The 25,232-nt window shown below is 42.3% G+C and overlaps 1 protein-coding gene and 1 pseudogene across 1 annotated transcript; one reads left to right on the top strand and one right to left on the bottom strand.

Moving 5' to 3' along the window:
- Positions 1-3,414: 3,414 nt before the first annotated feature.
- LOC103606787 (putative olfactory receptor 10AC1) lies at positions 3,415-4,392 on the bottom strand. The gene has a single exon (XM_008591332.1). It carries the CDS (start codon positions 4,390-4,392, stop codon positions 3,415-3,417), a length of 978 nt encoding a protein of 325 aa, XP_008589554.1.
- A 3,261-nt stretch (positions 4,393-7,653) lies between these two features.
- On the top strand, positions 7,654-14,359 carry LOC103606786 (annotated as a pseudogene).
- The last annotated feature ends 10,873 nt before the right edge of the window (positions 14,360-25,232 follow it).

Genomic DNA, 25,232 nt, shown 5'->3' with positions numbered 1-25,232 from the left:
GGATATTGAGCTTCTAAATATAGGAATAAATTGTATCATTAAGATGTAATAAGCATCAGAACAATCCCAGATGTATATAGGGGTTATGTTCCTGTGTATGCTACATAAAAATTATTTATTTTTGTGTTTCATTGGTGAACTGAACATAATTGTGAATTTTGTATATGTGTATACCGTGTTATATAGAATAATATCTATCAAGACGTTCTACACTAAATTATACCATCCTGTCTTTGTAATATATATTATAACTGGAGTGATGTGAATTAATGATTAAACCAGAAGTCCACATACAGTGCCACATACTATTTCTGCTGTTGATTCCTGGCAGGTATTAAAGAGCCCCTGAATCTGGAAACCAACCATTTCGTGACATCTTCTGATATCTCTCAGTCAACTAGTTTTAAGTTATATATTAAATGTATAAGGTTAAGACTCCCTTTTCTGGCAATATGGTAAACTGTCTTAAGTGAACCCTTCTGTTGTAAAAAAAAAAAAAAAGTAGGAAAATAAAAGGCTAACATTCTTTTAATGCATAATTCAGCTTGCAAGAAAATAAGTTTCCACACAGCACTTGATAAATGGTGGCTATTATTACTGTCCTCTATTTTCTGGGCTTTAACTAATTATATGCAAAGTTTACTTCCTTAATAAGCTATATGTTAATTATTACTATTGTTATTATTTTTGCAAAAACCTTTCTTACAATGTAATGGTTATTAAAACATTGCTTTAGTGCTTAAAAAAAAAAAAGAAAATAAGAATTTTCCAGTTGCCAGCTATGTACGGGGAACTGAAAACCAGGAATAAAGTTTGTGAGGTGATGCCATAATTGCACTGTGGGTTTAATTTTGTTTACCCAGAAGCTTGAGTGTTAGAGATGACAGGAACACAAGAAACCAGGCCCTGGGGCCTCACAAGGCAGGGAGTTGGCACTGAAGTAGCTTATCAATTCAGAACTTTTCAAAGTCTGTACATACAGGGAAAGGGTAGACCAGAGACAGAAAGCTTATCTGTCTCTCTTTGGGCTCTGGGTAGGGTAAGAGTTTACCTTAATGAATCAGAAGCATTGACTTGCATCTCATATAAGTTAGGATTTTGAATTTGCTGTATTCATGTCCCGAGAAATTGTACAATTAACAAATGTGTCGTGGTCTTTGAAACAACTTGCCGAAGCAAACACAAAATGTTTTTGGAGGAGGACATCCTCAACTCATGCTTCTCGGGATTCTGACACACAAACTCCAGCTGAGTTCATTTCATGTGTGGGCAGGGACCATTTGGGAATTTCTGTACCTTCTTCTCTGTTGTGCTGTGAACCTAAAATTGCTCTAAAACATAAAGTCTTTTTTTTTTTTTTTAAATGAATAGTTGTCCTAAATCTCTTTTGGGGATGGGGTGGGGGGGGATCACTTTCATCATACTTGTAGGATTTGGGGAGGAGGTTGGGAGACTCTCAGGCTCCATGGTTAGGGCTTCTGTGAATATCAGGTTCCTGAACGCCAGCCTCAAGGAGAAGCAGAAGGCGAGGATGGAGATGCATACTGGGAAAGAGACTCTTTCCCAGGACTTTTGAGGTGGCCAATAGGTTCATTCGTGGTCTTCCATCTTGCCTGCCCAGATATAATTCTTCTCAGGCTCCAAATCAGCCTTCATAGATGTACACTTTTTCCAGCCAGGAGGTTAGGTAGGCAGAATTTATCTGCACAGTCTGCCTGTAGGACTTCTGGTTCCTGAAGAGCCCTGTAGGAGATATTTTTAGGCTGAGGATAGTCCTTAGTCATATCTTAGGGAAAAGTTCCTCCAATGGAATCTAGGACACGGGCCTTGGGGATGCAATTGGGGTATCGGGTTTTCTGAATGCAGTTATTTATAGCAAGTTAGGAGCCTGTTAACTTTCAAGGCCCCTTGGCATTGGTAAGTTGGCCCAAGAATTGCCAACTGGTTTCCTCACAGCCAACTCTGATGCTCTTAGAAAAAAGACACCAGAGGATGATTCAATCTAGTAGATTCTTACTCTTGGTAGGATTCAAGAGCTGTGTCCCTAGCCCGGTAGTCAATGTGTGAGAAATCCCCGAACAACCCAGAGCTTTCTACGGTTTATTCCTTTGTCAAATATTTATTAAGAACTCCTAAGTTCATGGGTCTTGCAATATAAGAATAGTGTCTGAGATCTGACTTTAAAGATCTCACAGTCTGTGGGTGGTAGGGTGGGAAATAAGACAGATGGCTAAAATATTTTAACAATAGTTAAAACTGAGAGGCAGAAGGGAAAGGTACCAAGGACAGCTTCACAGGGAAAATGGTATCTGAGTGGATCCCTGAATAATACAAGGGATTTTTGTAGGAGGAAAGGGAGAAAGAATATACTGGGGATGCAGAAGGGAAAGGTACCAAGGACAGCTTCACAGGGAAAATGGTATCTGAGTGGATCCCTGACTAATACAAGGGATTTTTGTAGGAGGAAAGGGAGAAAGAATATACTGGGGACGGGAAGCTGCGTGAGCAAAGGCATAAAAGTGTGTGAAGTCTTGCCTTATGTTGTGACTAGCTTGAATCAGCAGTAGTTTATTTTACATACAGTAGAGTCACAAATCTTAAGTGGCATCTTGATGAAGTTTTCCATGTGCACATGCTTGCATATTACCATCCAAATCAAGATATTAAACATTTCTAGTGCCCAGGCAGTCTCCCCTGTGTCCTCTGCCAACCCACATCGTTACCCGAGGTAACCTCTATTATGACATCAACCATCAGTCACCATCGATTAGTCTGTCATCAGCCTTTGTTTAGATGGAACCATATGGTATGTATTCTCTGTGTCTTGCTTCTTAGACTCCTTAGTACATCTGTGAAGCTTTTATTTTTTGCTGGCAGCAGTAGTTCATTCTTTTTCATTGCTGTGTAGTGCTCCATTGCATGAAGATGCCACCGGTTGTTTAGTGTACATTCATGGACATTTGTTTTCATAATTTTTGTCTTATAAATAATGCTGCGATAAACTTCTTGTACATGAATCTCATTTCTGTTCAATAGATTCTGTGTGGTTAGAGTTTAGAGCAGCATTTCTCAACCAGGGGTGATTTTGCTCATCAGGGGACCTCTGGCAACGTCCAGTGACATTTTTGATCATCACTTCTGGGGTGGCAGGTGGAGGATGCTAGTGGCAGCTCGTGTGTAGAGACCTGGGATGCTGCTAAATGTCTTTCAGTGTACAAGATATCCCCCCACAACAAAGAACTCTTTAGCTCAAAGTGTCAGTAGAAGCAGAACTGGGTTGGAGTCAGATTTTGGAGGTCCTTGTATGTCATACTCAGGTTTATGTTCAGGAGGCATTGGGGAGCCATAGATGACTCTGGAGCAGTGAGATTTCCCTCAGTGGGGGAAGTTTCAGGACCCATCAGCCATCCAGCATTAGGTGAGCTCAGCTTGGTGGACCATCCCTGGTGTCCTGTGGCTGACCACCCGTAGCAGGGCCCCCTGCATGTCCCGGTTCCGCAGTGTGTAGATGGCCGGGTACAGCAGCGGTGTAAGATTGATGTAGATTAGTGAGACCAGCTTGTCCTCCTCCAGGGAGCGGCTGCTCAAGGGTCTGGCATACATGGCCGTGGCACAGCCATAGTGGAGCACAGCCACAGTGAGATGGGACGCCACTGTGTTGAAGGCCTTGTGGCGGCCTGCAGCCCCACCGATTCCCAGGATGACCACCAGCACCCTGCTGTAGGAGAGCAGGATCAGGACCAGAGGCAGCACCAGCAACAGCAGGCAGGCTGCCAGGAGGACGTGCTCCTGCAGGGCACGGTTCCCGCAGGCCAACACCAAGACGGCTGGGAGGTCACAGAAGACATGGTTGACTAGGCCGCCGTGGCAGAAGGGCAGCTGGAATATGGCAGTGGTGAGGCTTAAGGCTAGGACAGAGCCACCAACACAGCAGGAGGCCAGAAGGCCCCAGCACAGTCCTGTGGTCATAAGCTGAGGGTAGTAGAGCGGGTAGCAGATGGCCAGGTAGCGGTCCAGGGCCATGGTGGCCAGCAACAGGCACTCGGAGCCTCCCAGGGCCACAAAGAGGCCCATCTGGGCAGCGCAGGTGGAGGTGGCCACAGCCTGGCCACCGGGAGGCAGGAGGAAGCCGGTGAGCATGCGCGGCGTCAGCACCAGCGTGTAGGCCGCCTCGACAGCAGACAGCGCCCCCAGAAAGAAGTACATAGGGGTGTGCAGGGCGGGGTCGGCCAGGGCCAGGCCGAGGATGAGCAGGTTGCCCGCCAGTGTGGCCAGATAGAGCGGCAGGAGGAGGGTGAAGAGCAGCACTCGGAGCCCCTGGGGCCACCCAGAGAAGCCCAGGATCACAAATTCCCCTGGGCTGGTCCAGTTGGACCCAGGCCAGTGGCTCATGTCAGGGTCTGGGTCAGGGGAGGACAGGAGAGCAGGCCGAGAGGAGAGTCAGGGTGACACTTCCCTCCCAGAACATGTGTCTTTGGCCTCTCCCAGCTAAGAACGCTACACCCAGCCTTCTGTGGCCCATCCCTTGCTACCCTCACCCTGGGTACACACCCCCAGGGACGCAGAGTCCTCTCCCCAGTCCAGTACTGTCCACCCCTCATTTCTTGCAGGCTCATGTGCCTCAGAAATTCAGATGTCCAGAGCCACCCTCCTGTCCTGTGTGCTTCCAGGCACCCAGGGGTCCTCTTGAGCCCTGTCCACCCACCCTCCCAGTAATAGCCAGCCTTCTAAATCCTGCCTTGACCATACCTGAGGAGCCAGGCATCCTGTTTCCCAGCCTCCAGCGATGAGGACGAGGAGCTGAGCACCTAGCGTGGAAGAACGACCGCAGGGATTCAGGTTTCTCCCGGACGACCTCTGCATTGAGTGGGCTGCTTCTGAGTGATAGAGAGGGTCAGTCCTGCAGACAAAGCCACAATGATGAAGGGGATTGTGCAGCGTTAGAACCTTCTGTTCACCTGTCACTGCTGGGGAGATGACACCTCCAATTCTATGCTGACAGACCATGTGCATCCCTCTTCTCACCTGCACTAGGTTGGGTTGGTTTCTTTATATTTTCCATTTCTTTTCCTTAGCTGGAAAAGACTAGCCCATGGTCATCCTGGGCCCATGATTTCTCTCTGACTCAGTTATATGGGAAGAACTGCAAGGGAGGGTTGTGCAACCCCTCCTCGGGGGAATGGCCTCCTTACGATGAAGAGTTGCCTTCAATAGTAATAGCACCTCCTCCCATGGCTTGAGCTATGATGACGATTCCTTGATCTGTCTTAAGAACCAATCCCTTCTCTTGGCTGCAGACCCATACAAGTATATTCACCTGCCTCCTGAGCTTGTCCACCAGCACGTCCTACTAACATGTCCAGCTCATCCTGTCCCAAACTCAATTCATTATTTCTAACCCAAGCCTCCCCCCTCCTCTGGGAATGGAGCTGGCCCAGTACCAAAAAGTCAGGACATCATTCTAGACCAGCCCTCTCTCCTGCATCATCAAGTACAACCGCGCACCACATCCCGCCCAGTGGCCTCATCCCTGCAGAAGTTCTCTTCCCTCTCGTACTCTCGTTTTCTCTTTCCTGCATGATCACGAAGGATCCCAGCTGGTCCTACTGCCTCCAGTCTGCTTCCTTCTAATCACTTTTCATACCACCGACTAGAATGACCTTTGCTAAACTACAGATATCAATTCTTTCCTTAACTGTCCCTTCTTTATCCACACTCAGGACCACATTCAAGGTCCCTCACAATGTCGCTTCCTGTCTCGTCTCATGCTATTCTCCTTTGTGCACCCCAAACTCCAGTTGGAGTTAGGGACTCACTTCCTGAATGCACCAAGTCTTTGCACATGCTCTTCTCGTTTCCTGGAGTTCCCTGGAGTCCCCCCATTACCCACCTGGGAAAGTTCTATTCGTCCTCTGAGGCTGCACTCGTCTGCCATGTCCCGGGGGAAGACTCTTGTTCCCCAGGCAGGCTTGGCGTCATCCTGTAATTCCACAGTTGTTATGGCAGCTTCACTAATTTCACTTTCCTGGCATCAAAGATTTGAGTTGTATTTGTGTCATTTGCTGAATTATCCTAAGTGAAGGAATTAGTCACCCAATTCTCATTTCTCTCAAATTTGTCCCTCCTCTCGATGTCCCTATTACTGTCCCTGACCCTGGTTTCTGGCCCTGGAACTTCAGAGAGCCAGAGGCCTCACCCCTCCACCACAGCCAGTTGCTCCAAATTCTATTGGATTGTCCCCTAAAACACTATTACTGTCCCTGACCCTGGTTTCTGGCCCTGGAACTTCAGAGAGCCAGAGGCCTCACCCATCCACCACAGCCAGTTGCTCCAAATTCTATTGGATTGTCCCCTAAAACACCCCTTGGTGTTTATCATCAGTGTCACCTTCAGTCTCAGACAGGGCACGTGCAATCAATCATCTTCACGGTCAGTACCTCCCAAACCGCTAGAATCACGTCCATCTCCCGACCCAGCTGTCTGGAGTCAGTTGTCTTGCCTTCCCCTTGACTCACTCAACCAAAAGACACATTCTTTTTCTCTTCTTTCTCTTTATATACCCCAACCCTAAAACTTTACTCCTTTGAAACCTAACTGCCTTAGGTTGAATGTCCCCCCCAAATTTAATGCCCACTGTAACTGCTAAGAGTGGGAAATCCTATTATGGTAATTGAAAGGTGGGACCTTGAAGAGGTGATTGGATTGCAGGACCATGCCACAGTGAATGGATTAAAAATGGTGGTCAGGGTGTGGTTCTGAGGGCCTTAAAAAGCACATGAAGAGTCTCTCTCTTCCTGCTCCATCATTTTCTGCCACATTAGACCCCTGCATTGCTATAAAGCCAACACCAAAGAAGCCCCTCACCATAAGTGTTCCCTGGACTTTGGACTTCCCAGTATCCAAAACTAAGCAATAAGTTTTGTTTTCGTATAAGTCACCCAGTTCTGAGTATTGTTATAAGCAACACTAGCTCAAGATCACCTTCCCTGAGAATCCTTACCTGGCTAGGTCGAATCACTGCTTCAAGGCACTCACATACCTACCGTGACAGACGTCCATCAATGCCCATCAGACTACCAGATCAGGCTGATATTGACATCCCATCATCACCAGAGCCATTCCTTGAAATTTAACCAATGGTTCCTCTCCTCACAGGGGGCTGGTAATGTACCGATGTCATTACTGTAGAGCTTAGACCAACAGCCACTGTTTTGAGAACCACAAAATCCATCCTTGAGCATCTACTGTGCCAGGGTGAGCTGGTCATGATGTATCAGAGCCTGTTTCCTCACCTGTAAAATGAGAGAGTTGGACAAAATAATCTTTAGGTTTCTTCCAGTTCTGACATTTTATGGTTTCATTGAGAGTGGTGTTTGTGATTATGTTTTCATTACCAAGGTAAACCGTTATTTAAATTTTTTTTTTGATATTGCAAGAACCCATAAAGAAGTTTGAAGACATTGGTTTAATTTGTAATAATAAATCAGTAAGGGAAGTATTAGATTAGACATAACATGGTGGATGTCAATTTACATATCTTAGAAGGGTCTTAGGCCAATATACAGATAAAAAAAGGCTTTCTAGCTATACCAGTGGGTTTGTGTAAGTGTCCAGTTGCACACATGTGTGCCAGAGCACAGTGTATTCTGGAACATGGTCTGCTTCATCACTGAACTCTGGGGCGACCTCAGGTAATAGGGAAGTCTGGGTACTGGAGTCAAGTGGTTTGATTTCCATTTCTGTCTGGCCTCCAATATGATATGTGATGTTGTCCAAATCACATTGTTTTTGTCTGGGTTTCAGATTCCTCATCTACTTCTCTTGATGAGGGACTCAAGCTCTGTGGCCCCTGAAAGTGCCCCAGAGATATAATTTTCCAGTTTTCAGAAGGCAGGAGCTTATCTTTTGTTTTTCTTGGAGCCAATATGTCAGAGTGGAAAAAAGACGAGTTTTGGGCTCACACACATCTGGGTTTTAATCTCAGCTCTTTCTTTTCCAGCTGTGAGAGCTTAGGGAGAATTTTTGACCTTTTTAAGCATCAGCAACATCCTCAGTCTTAAAGGATTGTTTTAATTATTAAATGATTTACAAAAAGGATCTAGCACAGTGGTCTCTGCATTTATGCAGTATTAGTGAATAAAATATACCAAAATATCAAGATGTGCTTAGTTCTTTCACTTTGCTTCCTGATCACCATGGACACATTACGTTCTACACTAGCTGAAAATCTCTAGATGGGAGATTTACCTGGAGAGACTAAATAATAGTCGAAGAGAGGAGAAGGAGACACATGAATCTGGGTGGCAGAGACATGCAGTAGACGGGCACTGCTTTTACTAGCTCTCTGACTGCAAGACCTTTAAGTTTCCAGCCCCTGTCTCTCTTCCTCATTTCCTCCCCGCCCCCCCACTTCCTCCATGACTTCCTGGACAACTGCCCAAAGGCACTGACACTGCCCTCTATGTACCCTTCATAGGCAATATTCCCTCTAAACACTGATGGGAGTGAGATAACAGAATGTAAACAACGACAAAAACAATTACTATGACTTCTAATTTCTACTACGGCTATTACTATTACTGCTACTTTTTGAGCCCTTACAATGAGCAAGTAATGTTCTGAGCACTCCACAAGCACAATATTATTTAATCTTTGCAAGACCACTGTGTAGTAGTAGGCATTATTATTATAAATGTACAGATCAAGAAGCTGAGACTTACAGAGACTGACTTATTAAAGAGGTTGCCTAGCTCCTCCCTGAGCTAGAGTTTGTCTCCAGTTCTGACTGATTTTAAAGTCTGTGCTCTTGCATCGGGAGAGTCTGCTCTTCTCTGTATGTCTCCTATCTGTCTGTATCTCCCCATCCAAATGAGGGGAAATGAAAGGGGACTGAAAGAAAGAGTAAGAAGACTTAGAGGCACACATAGAGACGAAGAGGTACAGAACCAGAATGAGGCATTCACCCAGAGGAGTGTGTGAGGTAGAGGTGTGCCTGCTGAGGGCTGAGCAGCAGACAAATTAAGAGTGAAGACGTGCGCCATTTGGCAAGGCACCCCCAGTTCAAGTGACTCACAAGGCTCTGGGCTCTGTGTGTGTGTGTGTGTGTGTGTGAGAGAGAGAGAGACAGAGAGAGAGACAGAGAGAGAGAGATTTGTAATCTTTTGCATCTCACCAACTTCATGGGCCTAAGACTCCCTCCTTATATGATTTTATCTTTACTTTGAACATGGCTTTCAGTTGGTGAATTCTAGCAGGAGCTTTGAATTCAGTCCCAGCACCCACACCCCACAAGGAGCCATCTTCCATGACCTCTTTCTTCTGTGCCATTCCTGGAAGGAAAAGACCAGAGTATGAAACATTCATCTAAAGGAGACACCCAGACACAGGACCACCACACCCTGAATTTTTGCCTTAACTCTCAGTTCTTCAGTTGGCCAGGTCCACTGCCCACCCTCCTACCCTGGAGGGAATACAAGTTCTAGCAATGACTCCTTACAGAGGGAGAGATCAAGTTGAGGTTGAGGAGAAGGTGACTTGGATTCTGGTTGGAAGAAGTTCAAGTTCCAGCCATCACAATGTGGACCCACCATAGCTTTTTAGTCTCACCCACCACCATCTTCTGCCTCAGTCTTTACTCACAAGCCACACAAGAGCTTGAATATGCCACAATTCCTCCTTGACCTTACACATACTTCTCCAATACCAGACTGTGCTTTTCCCACCTGGAAATTTTCTCTTTCTTCAAGGCCCAAATCAAACATCAGTTCTTCTGTGAACAAAAATAATAAAGTAGCAGAGTCAATTGTAGAAGGATTTTATAGAAAATGTGAACAGACAGACTCCACCACATCTTTTCCCTTCATCTCCCCTGATATTTCAACTTCTATTCCTAGTAAGAAAAGAATACTTATCTCAGGAAGAAAAGAGTTACTTAATAGGTTTCACAGAGCCCACTTAGGTGTCTGGCTTGATCCAAAGCCCTGGGGTCTGATTAGTAATCTTCTCCCCTACTGTGGTGCCTAAGGAGCATGGTGGTCTCAGAAGGCTGGGGCTGGAGGGAATAGAGGGCAGGGGAGACTTGGGATATCTGAACTTCGGTATCCTAGGAGAGTCTGAAAATTCTGGGCCAAAGGGACAGGAGACCACTTCCCTATAATGATGAAAAGATTGTCTGTAGCAAGAGCTGGGATAAACTTGAATCCAAAATGCTTTGGTAGACAGCTTCCCAGAGAAAGAAGACAAAAGTTACTGGTCTGTCCACTTTTTCCCAAAATTTGATCCAAGGGATGGCTATGAGACTGATCTGGGAATGGATAGACTGGGATGGTAAATTAGGAGGTCCTAGCCTTTGTACCACCACAAAAACAATGATTTAAAAACTATCCACAGACTAAAATATCTCTAGGAGAGTGCCAGAGTCCAGTTAAGAAGGTGCAGCCACCCAGTAAGGCATGAAAATCAAGAATAACTACATAGAAGAGGATAGGAAGAACATTTCATTTTTTTCTGTGTCACCCCATTCCTCAGGCTGGCACAGATCAGGGCTGAGAGAAACCCCTCAGCCTCAAGTTCTTTTGCAAAGGAAAACAAAGCAGGAAGACCTCAGCAACTTTTTATCACCAATGACCCCCATAGCCCTTGCCACCACCATAACCCCCCCACAGCCTTTGCTGTCAAGGACCCCCATGGCCTTCACTGACATGGACCCCAATTTATGGAGCCATCCAGAGCTCACACCACTATGCCTCTCTGGACCTGTAGCTGCTGCCCCCCCACATGCTACACCCCTGCACACCCTTGAACCCAGCACTACCACTTCCACCCCACCCACCCACCCAGCACCCTTGTGCCCACCTGTAGGTGAAAGTCTTTATCTACTGAAGCCAGTCCATAAATTCTAGAAATGCACAAACACAAATGCAAGGCTATAAGGAACAAACAAACAAACAAACAAATCAAGGAAACATGATACCACCAAGGAACTCAATAAATTTCCAGTAACTGAACTTGAAGAGAGAGAGAGAGAGAGAGAGAGAGAGAAAAGGAGAGAGAGAGATATCTATGAATTACCTGAAAAAGAATTATAAATAATTACTTTAAAAGAAGCTCAGCAAGCTACAAAAGAACACAGATAGAAACTCAAGGAAATCAGGAAAACAACATGAATGAAACAAGAAGTATGACAAAGAATAGAACTCATAAAAAAGAACCAGGCAAATTCTGGAACTGAAGAATAGAATGACTGAAATGAAAAAACTCAATAGAGATCCTCAACAGCAGACTCAATCAAGCAGAAGAATCAACAAAGATGAAGACAGATTATTTGAATGATCTGGTCAGAGGAGAAAACAAAACAAAACAAAACAAAAAACAAAATGGAAAAGTGTGAAGAAAGCCTATGGGATTTACATCATCAAGCAAACCAATACACACATTATGAAAGTACTAGAAGTAGAAGAGAAAGAGATAGAGGAAGAAAATGAATTTAAAGAAACAATGACTGAAAATGTTCCAAGTCTGGAGAAGGAAATAGGCATCTAGATTCAAGAAGCCCAAAGCACCCAAAATAGTTGAACATGAAGAGGTCTTACCTGAGACCCATTATAGTTAAATTAGTGAAAGTCAAAGACAAAGAGAATTTTGAAAGCACCAAGAGAAAAATGACTCATCACATATGAATGAGCCCCTATAAGACTATCAAACAGATTTCTCAGCAGAAACCTTGCAGACCGTGAGAGAGTGTGATGATATATTCAAAAGACTGAAAACAAAACTTTCAGTCAAGAATACTATACCTGGAAAAACTTTCCTTTAAAAATGAAAGAGAAATAAAATCTTTCCCAGATAAACAAAAACTGAAGGAGTTCATCCCCACTAGATCTGCCTTACAAGAAATGTTTAAGGGAATTCTTCAACTGAAATAAAAACATGCTTAATAGCAACATGAAAGCATATGAAAGTATAAATCTCACCAGTAAGTGTAAATATATGAACAAATACAGAATGTAATGCTGTAATGATTGTATGCAAATTACTTAAAACCCTAATATAAAAGTTAAAAGGCAAAAACATTAAGCATAACTATAACCACAAAAATTTGTTAATGGATACATTATATAAAAGAAGTAAACTCTGACTTCAAGAATGTAAAGTGTGGAGGTAGGAGTAAAATTGTAGAGTTTTTGTATGCAATTGAAGTTAAGTTGTTATCGACTTAAAATAGATGATTGTAACTACATTATGTAAGCCTCATGGTAACCACAAAGACAAAACCTGTAATAGATACACAAAAGATAAAGGGAAAAGAATAAAAGCAAATCACTACAAAAATAATCAAATAACAAAGGAAGACAGTAATAGAGGAAGAGAGGAACAAAACAACTGCAAAACAGGTAAAAACAATTACAAAATGACAATAGTAAGTCCTCATCTATCAATAGCTACTTTAAATGTAAATGGGTTAAACTCCCCAATTTAAAAAATAACATACAGTGACTGAATGAATAGGAAAAAAAATTGAGTGATCAGCTATCTACAAGAGATTCATTTTAAATTTAAGGACACACAGGCTGAAAGTGAAGGGATAGAAAAAGATATTTCATGTTAATGGTAATCAAAAGATGGAATGGGTGGCTAATACTTGTATCAGATAAAATAGACTTTAAATAAGACACTGTCATTAGAGACAAAGAAGATCATTATATATAATGACAAAAGGGTCGATTCAACAGGAAGATAAATTGTAAGCATATATGCATCCAACATCAGAGCACCTAAATATATAAAGCAAATATTGAAAGATCTGAAGGAGAAATCGACAGCAATACAATGATAGCCGTAGACTTCAAGACCCCACTGTCAATAACAGATAGAACATCCCTACAGAAATAGCAATGAAAAAACAGCTGACTTTAACAACACTATAGACCAAATGGACCTAACAGACACATGCAGAACTTTTCATCCAACAGCAGAAGAACATGCTTCTCAAGCACACGTGGAACATTCTTTAGGATAGATTACATGTTAGGTCACAAAACAAGTCTTAAAAAATTTAAGAAGATTGAAATTATACCAATTATCTTTTCCAACCCAAACAGAATGAAACCAGAAATCAGTAATGGTAAGAAAATGGGAATATTTACAAATATGTGGAAACTAAACAACACACTCTTTAACAACCATTGGGTCAATGAGGAAATCAAAACTGAATTTAAACACATATCTTCGGACAAATGAAAACAAAAACACAACATACCAACACTTATGGGGTACAGTCAAAGCAATACAAAGAAGGACATTTATAGTGATAAATACCTACATTTAAAAAGAAGAGGGGAAGAGCAAGCAGTGAGCTGGAGCACTGAGTATGACTGTGGGAGCCCTGCCACTGCTGCCCACCACCACCTCCCCTCCAGAAGCAGAAGCCTGGGTGGGGTCCCAGTATTCTGTCCCAGCCCCTCCTTAATTGTCAGGTTGCAAGGACAGCACAGAGGAGACAGTCAGACCCAGTGAGCATGTGTGGCAAAGGGGAAGCTGCCTGCACATGCCCTTGGCCTTCCCTTCTTTCCTTCTCCCCACAACCTATCCCCAAGCACATGCCACACCAAGGTCAGTAAAAAGGAACTCAACTCCCACCACAACGAGCTGATGAGTCATCAGAAAAAGAACAGAAAGAAGCAACTGAACATCTTGATGAAATACCAAGTGAAATAAATGGACTTAAACAAGGCACTGAGGAGATTTTTCAAAGTAGAACAGAAATATAACAAATCCAACCATTTTTTCAGAAGATGTCAGAATGGATTGCCAAAATGCCAAATTTTTGAGTAACAGCTTTTGTCAGCCATCTGCAAGTGTCTGCATAGCTTGAGGAGGAGAACGACCAGGCGCTGCATTGTTTGACTGGAGTCAAGTGACAGAATTATATGATATTAAATCAGATTACAGAATAGATTTTCATTTTGATGAAAATCCTTTCTTCAAAAATAAATTTCTTTCCAAAGAATTTCATCTGAATGAAGGTTGTGATTCGTCTTCAGAGGCCACTGAAATCAAATGGAAATCTGGAAAGGATTTGATAAAACATTCAAGTCAAAGGCAAAGTAAAGATAGCAGGAAGAGGCAGTGTAAGAAACCAGAGAGCTCCTTTACTGGGTTCACTGACTACTCTGATGCAGGTGCAGACAAGTTAGGAGAGGTCATCAAAGATGATATTTGGCCAAATCTATTACAATAATACTTTGTTCCTGATATGGATGATGAATAAAGGAAAGGAGGAGAAGAAGATTATAACAATGAAGAAGAGGATTTGGAAGATATTGATAAAGAAGGGAACAAGTGCAGAAATAATGGGAAAAAATCAACAAAACTAAGAGCTGTGTTTTTTTTGAAAAGACAAATAAAATTGACAAATCTTTAGCTACACTAAGGAAAAAGAAGAGAAGACTCAAACAAATAAAAGCAGAAATGAAAGAGGAAACATTACAATAGATGCCTCAGAAATAAAAAGGATCATAAAGGGCTTATGGAAAATTATATGCCAACAAATTGGATAACCTAGAAGAACTGGATAAATTGCTAGAAACATACAATCTACCAAGACAGAATCAAGAAGGAATAGGAAACCTGAATAGGCCAATAACAAATAAGAACTTTGTATCAATAATTAAAAACCTCCCAATGAAGAAAAGCTCAGGACCAGATGGCTTCACTAATCAATTCTACTAAATATTAAAAGAAAAAGCAATACCAATCTTTCTTAAACTCTTCCAATAAATAGAATAAGAAGGAACACTTTCAAACTCTTTTAATGAGGCCAGCATCACCTCATTAAAGTTAGACCATGACACCACAAGGAAAAAAAATTACTGGCCAATATCCCTGATGAACATAGATGCAAAAATCCTCAATAAAATACCAGCAAACCAAATTCAACAGCACATTACAGGGGTCATACACCATGACAAAGTGGTATTTATGCCTGGGATGCAAGGATAGTTCAGCATATGCAAATCAATCAATGTGAAACACTGCATTAACAGAACTAAAGATAGAAACCACATAATCATCTCAATGGATGCAGAAAAAGCATTTGACAAAATTCAATATTCATTCTTAATTTTTTAAAAAACTTAACAAAATAGGTATAAAGGGAATTTACCTCAACATAATAAAAATCATGTATGAAAAGCCCACAGTTAACATCATAATTAATGGGTGAAACAGGAAGCTTTTTCTCTAAGATCTCTAATATATATATATTTTGCAGAAATAGAAAAAACAATCCTGAAATTCGTACGAAACCGCAAAAAACTCAGAATAGACAAAGCAATCTTGAGCAAGAAGAATAAAGCTAGAGGCATCACACTTCCTGATTTCAAAATATATGAGGGGCCTGAAACTATCATGTTATTGTACCATTTGAAGATTAAGTATGATTTAAGGAGATAGTATGGATTCAAAAAGTTCATTGAAAGATTTTGTGAAGGTTAATTCTAGGTGTCATCTTGGTTAGATGGAGGACTGCTGAGAAACCTGGGAAAGCTCATTCAAAAAGTTCATTGAAAGATTTTGTGAAGGTTAATTCTAGGTGTCATCTTGGTTAGATGAAGGAATGCTGAGAAAGCTGGGAAAGCTATCTCTTTAGGTGTGTCCGTGAGGGTGTTTCCAGCAGAGATTAGTGTGAGAGTCTGACTGGACTGGGTGGGAAAGATCTGCCCTCAATGTGGGTGGGAACCATCCAATCCACTGGGGGTCCCCAGAGAACAAAAGACAGAGGAAAGAGGTGAAGCTCTCTCTCCATCTGTGGAGCTGAGATACACTCTTCTCTCCTGTCCGTGGACATCAGAGCTCGAGACTCTTCAGCTTTTGGTTTCCAGAACTTACACCATCAGCTTCCCCGGTTTTGAGGCCTTCGGACTTGGATTGAGCCATGCTACCAGCATCCAGTTTATAGACGGCCTATTGTGGGACTTTTCTTCATAGTCACGTGAGCTAATCCCCCTAATAAATCCCTCTCCTATAATTATAATATATCCTATTGATTCTGTCTCTCTGGAGAACCCTGACTAATACAGATTTGTATTATCTGATTCTATCTTTCCATGAACTTTTGAAGTTCCCTGTATTACACAGCTGCAGTAATCAAAACGGTATAGTACTGGCACAAAAACAGATACATAGACCAATGGAACCGAACTGAGAGCTCAGAAATAAATCTACACATTTAAGATCAACTTGTCTTTAAAAAAAAAAAAAAAAAAAAAAAAAAAAAAAAATCAACTGGTCTTTGACAAAGGTGCCAAGAATATGCAGAAGGGGAAAGGGTCGTCTCTTTAATAAATGGTGTTGGGAAAACTGGATGCCCACATGCAAAAGAATAAAATTGGACCCTTATCTCATCATATACAAAAATCACCTCAAAATGGACAAAGACTTAAAGGTAAGACCTAAAATCATAAAACTACTAGGTGAAAACATAGGGGAAAAGCTTCTTGACCTGGGTCTTGGCAATGATTTTTTGATATGATACCAAAAGCAGAGGCAACAAAAGCTAAAATAGACAAGGGAGAGTCCATCAAACTAAAAATCTGCATAGCAAAGGAAACAATTAAAGTGTTTTCATCCAACCTATGGAATGGAAGAAAATATTTGCAAACCATATATCAGATAAGGGGCTAATATACATAATGTATAAGAAACTCATACAACTCAATAGCAAAAAAAAAAATCAGATTAAAAAATGGGTAAAGAGGGACTGGCTGGTTAGCTCAGTAGGTTAGAGTGCAGTGTTATAACACCAACATCAAGGGTTTGGATCCTCATACTGGCTAGTGCCAAAAAAAAAAAAAGAAAAGAAAAAGGGCAAAGAACCTAAATAAACATTTTTCCAAAGAAGTCATGCAAATGGCCAACATGTACATTAAAATGTACATTCCAGGGAAATGCAAATCAAAACCACAATGAGCTATCACCTCACACCTGTTAGAAAGGCTATTATCAAAAGACAAAAGATAAGTCTTGGAAAGGATGTGGAGAAAAGGTAACTCTTGTACACTATTGGTAGGAATGTAAATTGATATGGCCATTATGGAAAGCAGTATGGAGGTTACTCAAAAAATTAAACATAGAACTATCGTATGATCCAGCCATCCCACTTCTGGGTTTATATCCAAAGAAACTGGAATCAGGATGTCAAAGAGATATCTGCACTCCCATGTTCATTGCATCATTATTCACAGTAGCCAAAAGCTAAATGTCTATTGATGGATGAATGAATAAATAAAATGTTGTGTGTGTGTGTATATATACACGTGTGTGCATGCACGCGTGATGGGATATTATTCAGCCTTAAAAAATAAGAAAATCCTGCCAAAAATAAGAAAATCAGCAACATGGATGAACGTGGAAGACATTATGCTGAGTGAAATAAGCCAGACACAGAAAAACAAAAACTGCAGGATCTCACTTATATGTGGAATCTAAAACAGTCAAACCCTTAGAAGTAGAATCGTGGTTGCCAGTGGCTGGCAGAGTGGGAGTGAGAAAAGGATGGTCAAGGGCACGAAGTTTCATTGATGAAAGATGAATAAATTCTGGAGATCGTGGTGACTACAGTTAACAATGCTGTATTGTATACTTGAAATTTGTTAATTAACTTAATTTTGGTGATCATTTCACAACGTGTATATATACATATATATCAAAACGTCAAGTCGTACACCTTAAATATATACAATTTAAATTTGTCAATTATCCATCAATAAAGCTGTTTACAAAAAGAGTGAAGTGACAGGCTGGCCCGGTGGCGCACTGGATAAGTGCGCCGCTTGGGAAGCGCGGTGGTGCTCCCGCCCGAGGGTTCGGATCCCACATACAGACCGGTTCCTGCTCACTGGCTGGATGAGGCGCAGGGGCGACACCGAGGGTTGCAATCCCGTTGCCGGTCCCCGGTCCGGTACGGGGGCAACACTGAGGGTTGCGATCCGTTGCCGGACACGGAAAAAGACAAAAGACAAAAAAAAAAAAAAAAAAGAGTGAAGTGACTTGCATAGTTACTGGGGGTAGACCTTCTCCTCCTGCTCCTCCTCCTTCACTGCAAAATACTCAGAAGTGCTAAACAACAAAACCCAGCAGCACAGTCTTTCTGTGTTCTCATTGCCCATTTGCATAGAAAATTATACCAATGTGGAATATGTGGTCTTATATCCTGTTGTTCTCATTTAGTATTGAATTTTACACATTTTCCATGTTGTCACATATTCTTAGCTATAAGTGTTGATTTTATTTATTTTTAAAAATATAGAACACTTGGTTCAAAATTCAAAGGTTATAAAAGTGTGGTCTGCTCCAAGAACACTGCCTCCAAACTCACTCAGAGGCAACAGTTTTCGTGTGGTCCTTATTTCTCTTTACACAGGTATTCAACTATATGGAAAATATTATGCACATGTATGTGTTATTTGCTACTTTCAATTTACATAATATTAGCAGTGTCCCCAAACAATTATGTATATGTTATCTTTCACTTAGAAATATTTCTTGGAAATCATTCTATATCAGTATATCTTTAGTTTATTTAACAAACACATAGTGTTTACTATCTGACAGACACTATTCTATGGTGATACAAAAATGTTAATTCATTCAATATTCACAATAACCCTATAGCGTTGGTACTATAAAGATGTTGATTAACTTTCTCATGCTCACACAGATACTGTGAGCAGGATTTGGACCTAGGTATCTGGCTCCAGAGCTTTTTAATTACTCTGCTGTGCAGTCTGTGACTATACTGTTCTGCTTCTGCACATTGGAAAGCACCCTTTTAAAAATCATGGTTGCAGGGCCGAGCCCGTGGCGCACTCGGGAGAGTGCGGCGCTGGGAGCGCAGCAGTGCTCCCGCCGCCGGGTTCGGATCCTTTATAGGGATGACCGCCTATATAGGGATGACCGCTGGTGCACTCACTGGCTGAGCGCAGTGCGGCCGGTCTCAAAAAGGACAAAAAAAAAAAAAAAAAAAAAGTCATGGTTGCATCATATCCCATTTTAGATAGATGCCATAATTTAGTAAGTTCCCTGCTGAAGGACAGTATCATTTTAACGTGCATTTCTCTTATGAATAAAGTTAAGCTTTCTTTCATATTTTTAAAAGCCATTTTTATATTTTGCACCATTTAATCATATTCTTTGTTCATTTTTTTGTATTTGTTTTTAGCTCTTTTTCTTATTGATTATAAGTAGTTTTTAATATACATATTAAGTGAATTAAACTTTGTCTGTCATAGGAGTTGTCTTTTTCCTAGTTTGTCATTTGTCTTTTGATTTTGTTTATAGTGGATTTTGCCATGCAGATTTTAAAAAATTAATTGTAGTCAGATTTATCAATATTTTCTCTTACGGCTTCTGGATTCTGTGTCATACTTGGAAGATTACTTTTGCATGGTATATTTTTTCCATTCTTTTGCTTTCAAACTATTTTTGACTTTAAATCTAAAGTGAGTATCTTGTAGATGGCATATAGTTGGATCATGTTATTTAAAATCCATTCTGCCAATCTCTGCCATTTGATTGGAGTGTTTAATCCACTTTCATTTAAAGTAATTACTGAGGGGCCGGCCTGGTGGCGCACTGCTACAGTGCACCGCTTGGGAGCGCGGCGGCGCTCCCGCCGAGGGTTCGGATCCCACATACAGACCGGTTCCCGCTCACTGGCTGAGCGAGGTGCGGGCGCAACACCGAGGGTTGCGATCCCGTTGCCAGTCCCGGTCCGGTACGGGTGTGACACTGAGGGTTGCGATCCGTTGCCGGACACGAAAAAAGGAAAAAAAAAAAAAAAGTAATTACTGATAAGGAAGGACTTCTGCAATTTTGCTATTTGTTGTCAATATATCTTATTTTTGTTCCTCTATTCCTCCATCATTGCTCTATTTTGTGCTAAACAGATGTTTTCTAGTGTACCATTTTAATTCACTTGTTTTCTTTGCTACATTTTTTTGGCAGTTGATTTTCCAAATGATTTCCTTGAAGATTACAATTAACATCTTAATTTAAAACAATCTGGCTTGGAGTAATATCAGCCTAATTTAGATAATAATAGATCTGCAACATAACCAGCGCCACTTTAGACAAGCCCAGGTACAAAATGGCACTGCCCACCTCCTCCCCTCCCCTCCCCCCACCTTTTACGAGAAGCCTCCTGACTTAAACAGAAACCCCTTTTGCTTCTGCAAGCATGCAGTTCTCCACCCTGACCCACATTAACATAATGACCCTCCTTGATGGTATCAGCCAGCCCTACCACCCCCACACCTGGTGCTGTCCCCCATTTTCAGGGCAGCCCTGGGCTGCCTGCCACACTGAGCACAGCTGGGCAGATTTCCTTCTTTAACAAAGCTTGAATGGCACCTGGCATCTCGGCTCACTTTCTTGCAGGTAGTATACAAAAACACTGCTCCAATATGGCCACATTCTCTACCCTCTTTTTTGTGCTAATATTTTCATACAAATTATAATTCCATCAACACAACTTTTATAATTGTTTTGGGGTATGGTTGCCTTTTTATAATCAGTTGAGAAAATAAAGGTGTTACAAACACAAATACACTTTTCCTATTTTTAAAAAATATTTACCTATGTAGTTACCTTTACAGGTGTTCTTTGCTTTTTCATGCCGATTCAAATTACTGTCTAGTGTTCTTTCATTTCAGTCTGAAAGACTTCTTTTAGTATTTCTCATAGATCAGGTCTTCAAGTGATGAATTCTATCAATTTTGTTTGTCTGGGAATGTCTTTATTTCTCCCTCATTTTTGAAGGATAATTTTACCGGGTATAGAATGCTTGATTGATAGTCTTTTTCTTTCATCACTTTGAATATGTCATTCCACTGCTTCTGGTCTCAAGGTTTATGATGAGAAGTCAGCTGATCACCGTATCAAGTATCCCCTGTATATGATTATTCTTTTTACTCTTGCTGATTTCAAGATTTTGTCTGTGGCTTCGCACAGCTGAACTACGATGCATCTAAGTGTGGATCTTTTTGAGTTTATCCTACTTGGAGTACATTGACCTTCTTGGATTTGTAGATTAACATTTTTTTGGTCAAATTTGTGGAGTTTTGACCACTATTTCTTCAAATATTTTTTGTATTCCATTCTCTCTCTCCCCTCCTTATGGAAATTCCCTTATGTGTATGTTGGAATGCTTGATGGTACAATACACATCTCTTAAACTCTGTGTTTTTCTTTTTTTTTCTTTTGACTACCTGATCTCAATTGAACTATCTTCAAGTTTAATGATTCTTTCTTCCGCTAGCTCAAATCTGCTGTTTTTCCCCTCTAGTGAAGTTTTAACTCTAAATTCCTACTTGGTCTTTTCAATAATTTCTATCTTCATTGAGATAGTCTCTATCTGGTGAAACATTTTTCTCATACTTTTCTTTAAATCTTTAGACAATATTTTCTTAAGTTATTTGAACATGTTTATAATAGCTTACTTAAAGTCTTTGCCAAAAAAGTCCAACCCTGGGATTCCTCATAGTCAGTATCTGTTGACTGGCTTTTTATTTTCTATGTGTGGGCCATGCTTTTCTGTTTCTTTGCATGTATCACTTAGGGTTTTTTTTTTTACACAAAACTGGACATTTTAAATAATATAATATGGTAATTCTGGTAATCAGATTTCCTCCTGCATCCTCAAAGTTTGTTGTTTTTGCTCTTCGTTCTTGCCTCTATTCAATTATCTTAATGTTCAGCCAACGACTGGAAAGAGCTTTCCTTAAATGTCTTAAGCCAATAAGTCTTCCAGTTTTTGTCAATAGGCCCCTTGTGTGTTGGGGCATAACTTCAACACTCCAGTGGTTGATAAATCTGTCTCAGCCTTCACTTCCTGCCTGCTCAGAGTATCAAGGTCATCCAGATGGGAGAGATTAGAGCTGTCTAAGGTATTTCCTTGGCATGTGCATGGTTTCTAGACCCCTAGGGATATGTCAGAGCTTTTCAAGGCCCCTTATGGATTCCTCATTCCCCAAATTTTTCTTATAAGTTTTATGGCCAGCCTCTTGTTTGTCTCAACTGGTATTGTCACCTCAGGCAGCTGCAATGTTATTCAGTCGCTGCTGATCTTTTTGAAAAATACGCTGGGGAGAGGGCTTTACTTACTGTATGAGTCTGTTTCTGTGGTCTATAACGAAATACCTGGAATGGGTTATTTACAAAGAAAACAAAATTTATTGCTTATAGTTTCTGAAGCTGGGAAGTCCAAAGTCCATCTGGTGGTGGTGACAGTTACCCAGAGGTCTCACATTGCGAGATGGTGGAAGCAGAGAGAGCAAAGAGAGAGAGAAAGACAGACTCTCCTCTTCTTTTAAAGCCCTCAGAACCACACGCCTGACCACCATTTTAATCCATTCACTACTACACGGTCCTATAATCCAATCACATCTTCAAAGCTCCACCTTTCAATTACCATAATAGGATTTCTCACCCTCTTAACAGTTACAGTGGGGACCAATTTTCTTCTACATAAGACTTGGGGGACACATCTCAAGCTTCAAGGAGTTTTGGGGGACATTACTCAATTCACTACACTTACTGACTGAGCTCTAAGGGCAATTAAAGAGAAGCTCTGTGAATGGGGCTTTTCCAGGGAGTTGCCATACAGGCCAAGTATTGAAATTCTCTGGGGATGGGGCTTTTGAGGGAGCTTCAAACCCACTTGTTCTCCTTGAGTGGCTGCTAGGCTGCTGGTTTTCACAACTGTGGTTGGAGGCTGTTGGTTTTTAAGGCTATCACAGAGGTGGGAAGAAAGGAATGGGAATAGGACAGGCTAAAATGACACAAAGCTCACTGTTCTTATAGTTGTTCAGCTATGTTTTTGGAGGAGGGGGGAGCTGGCAAGTACAGTGATGGAACCCTGGACCTTAGTGTTATCAGCACCACACTCTAACAACTGACCTAACCAGCCAGCCTTCAGCTATTTTTTTAAAACTCTTCCCAAACGTTTGCAAGCCTTTGGTTAATTTCTGAAGTTCTAAAGTTTATTTTGACCATTTTTGCAATATTTTCATTGCTTTAATGGAGGAGATTTTTGGAGGTCCTTATTCCACTATTCTGGAAGTGATTCTTCCCCTCAAATTTAGTTTTGATTCAATAAATAAATAAATAAAGTAAATGCAATATGCTTTTTCTGGCAAAAATATTTGGTCTTTTTTTCCCCCTTCTTTTGAAGTTTCTAACATCCAGGGCTAGCAAAGGTGAGAAGAAATGGGTTTTCTTACACACGGTTGATGGGAATGTAACTTGGTCAAATTTTCTTGAAGAAAATTTGGTACTTGTCCCTTCAAATTGGAGTCTTAAATTTCATGTTTGTCTGGTAGAGCCCCTTGGGTCAGACATTCCACTGAGTTAGAGAAGGTGCATTCCCCCCACCCTCCGCCCCAGTGCCTGAAGGCAGAAAGAAGCTGTCTGCCAAACCCATCCGGGTGGAGAGCTCCTGGGGAAATGCAGCCCTGCAATTTGCCACCAGAGGGCAGACTTCTGCCCTGTTCCCCTAGAGGAGACCCTTCCAGGTGTCTTCAGGAGGTCTCCAAAGTTGGTTCAGGAAATTAGGGGCCTGGAAGGATCCCCGTTCCTCACAAGTCCAGGTTCCACACTCCTGAACCAAACATAGCATCCCACAAAGAGGGGACTCCCCCTCCTGTGGGAGGTACTATTTCTGTTTCCATTTTACAGATGGGAAAATGGAGACCTGGCTGGGGGAGGGGGGTCGGTCACTTTTCAGCAGAGACCTCCCGGACCAGGACTGGAGCCAGGTGTCTGTAGCTGTTCTATTGTCCCCCATTTCTCACACACATTCCCCAATGATCTTACCCTGCTGCTCTTACCATGGACTGAATGTGTCCCACCTGCCCCAAAATTCATATGTTGAAATTCTAGCCTCCAATGCGATGGTAGTAGGAGGTGGGGCCTTTGGGAGGTGATTAGGTCATGAGGGTTCAGCTCTAATTAATGAGATTAGTGCCCAGAGAGCTCTCTCGCCCTCTTTCTGCCCTGTGAGGACACAATGAGAAGTCAGCTGTCTGCAGCCCAGAAGATGGTCCTCACCAGAACCTGACCATGCTGGCACCCTGATCTCAGACTTCCAGCCTCCAGAACTGTGAGAAATAAATGCCTGTTGTTTTTAAGCCACCCAGTCTATGGAAGTTTTAAAATAGCAGCCTGAACTGACAAAGACAACTTCAGAGAGTCTGTGTGCCCAGGAGGGGACGGTCAGTCTCTGCTTTTCTTCTGAACTGTGAATGCTCCAGCATCCTCGGGCTCCCAGCCTTTAGGCTTCCAAGAGTCCTATCTGGGTAGAGTAGGGGGCGCCAGTCACCCTGCTCAGCCCCTAGCCCAGTCCATCCATCCCAGGAGCTCTGGACTTCTCTCCAAGGCAGCCTGACCTGGGCTGGCACAGGCTTCTTCTCGACATGGTCCTGTCTCTGAAAATCTCTGGCTCCATTTCTGTCTGGTTTGGGGCTGGTCCACAGCATCAGTGTGTGTGTGTGTGTGTGTGTGTGTGTGTGTGTGTGTGTGTGTGTGTGTAAGCATCTCTTCCTTTCCCCAAGACCTTTATCTCAGCTCCTTCTTTTCTCAGGTCCAGAGATCCCAGGGGCAGGTCCTGAAGAGGAAGAACCCTTGTGGGTCTTCCCTGTGTGGCTTCAGAGACCCCTCACTCTTTGCTCACCACAGAATTTGCAGATGTAGGTCTGGATGTTGACGGGAGGTTGCCATCAGGATGGACCAGCTGCTGCAGTGAGCAGCCTGCACCCAGGATTGCTGCCAAGCAGATGCTGCAGTAGCTGTTCCCAGTATCTGCCATGGTTTGGTCCCCAAGCCTTCACCTTATCCCCATGCCTGCCCACCTGGGTCTTCTCAGCCCCAGAGAGAACCTGACTCCAGTGTCTGGCCCTAACCCTATGGTCAGAACCAAAGAACCCAGAGTTCAGGACCCTAACACAAACCCCTGAGCCCAGAGGACAGGCAGAACACAGGCCACTGGGCAGCAGCCAGCCCAGAAATCCGACACCACAGGGAGGGCTCGGAGCTCACAGCCGGGTTCTCGGAGCCTGGAATGAGGATCTCGGCTGAAAGCCTAGATCCACAACCAAAGAGCACCAGGGACGAAGCCCAGACAAGTGCACCCAGTCCCCGGAGCCAAGAGGCTGTCCTTCACATCTCCTATCAAATAT

This window comes from Galeopterus variegatus, unplaced genomic scaffold (genome assembly GCF_000696425.1).
Source record: "Galeopterus variegatus unplaced genomic scaffold, G_variegatus-3.0.2 Scaffold6837, whole genome shotgun sequence".
Classification (NCBI taxonomy): Eukaryota; Metazoa; Chordata; class Mammalia; order Dermoptera; family Cynocephalidae; genus Galeopterus; species Galeopterus variegatus.
Note: the sequence above shows the minus strand (reverse complement) of the source record. Positions and strands in the feature narration are given on the sequence as shown.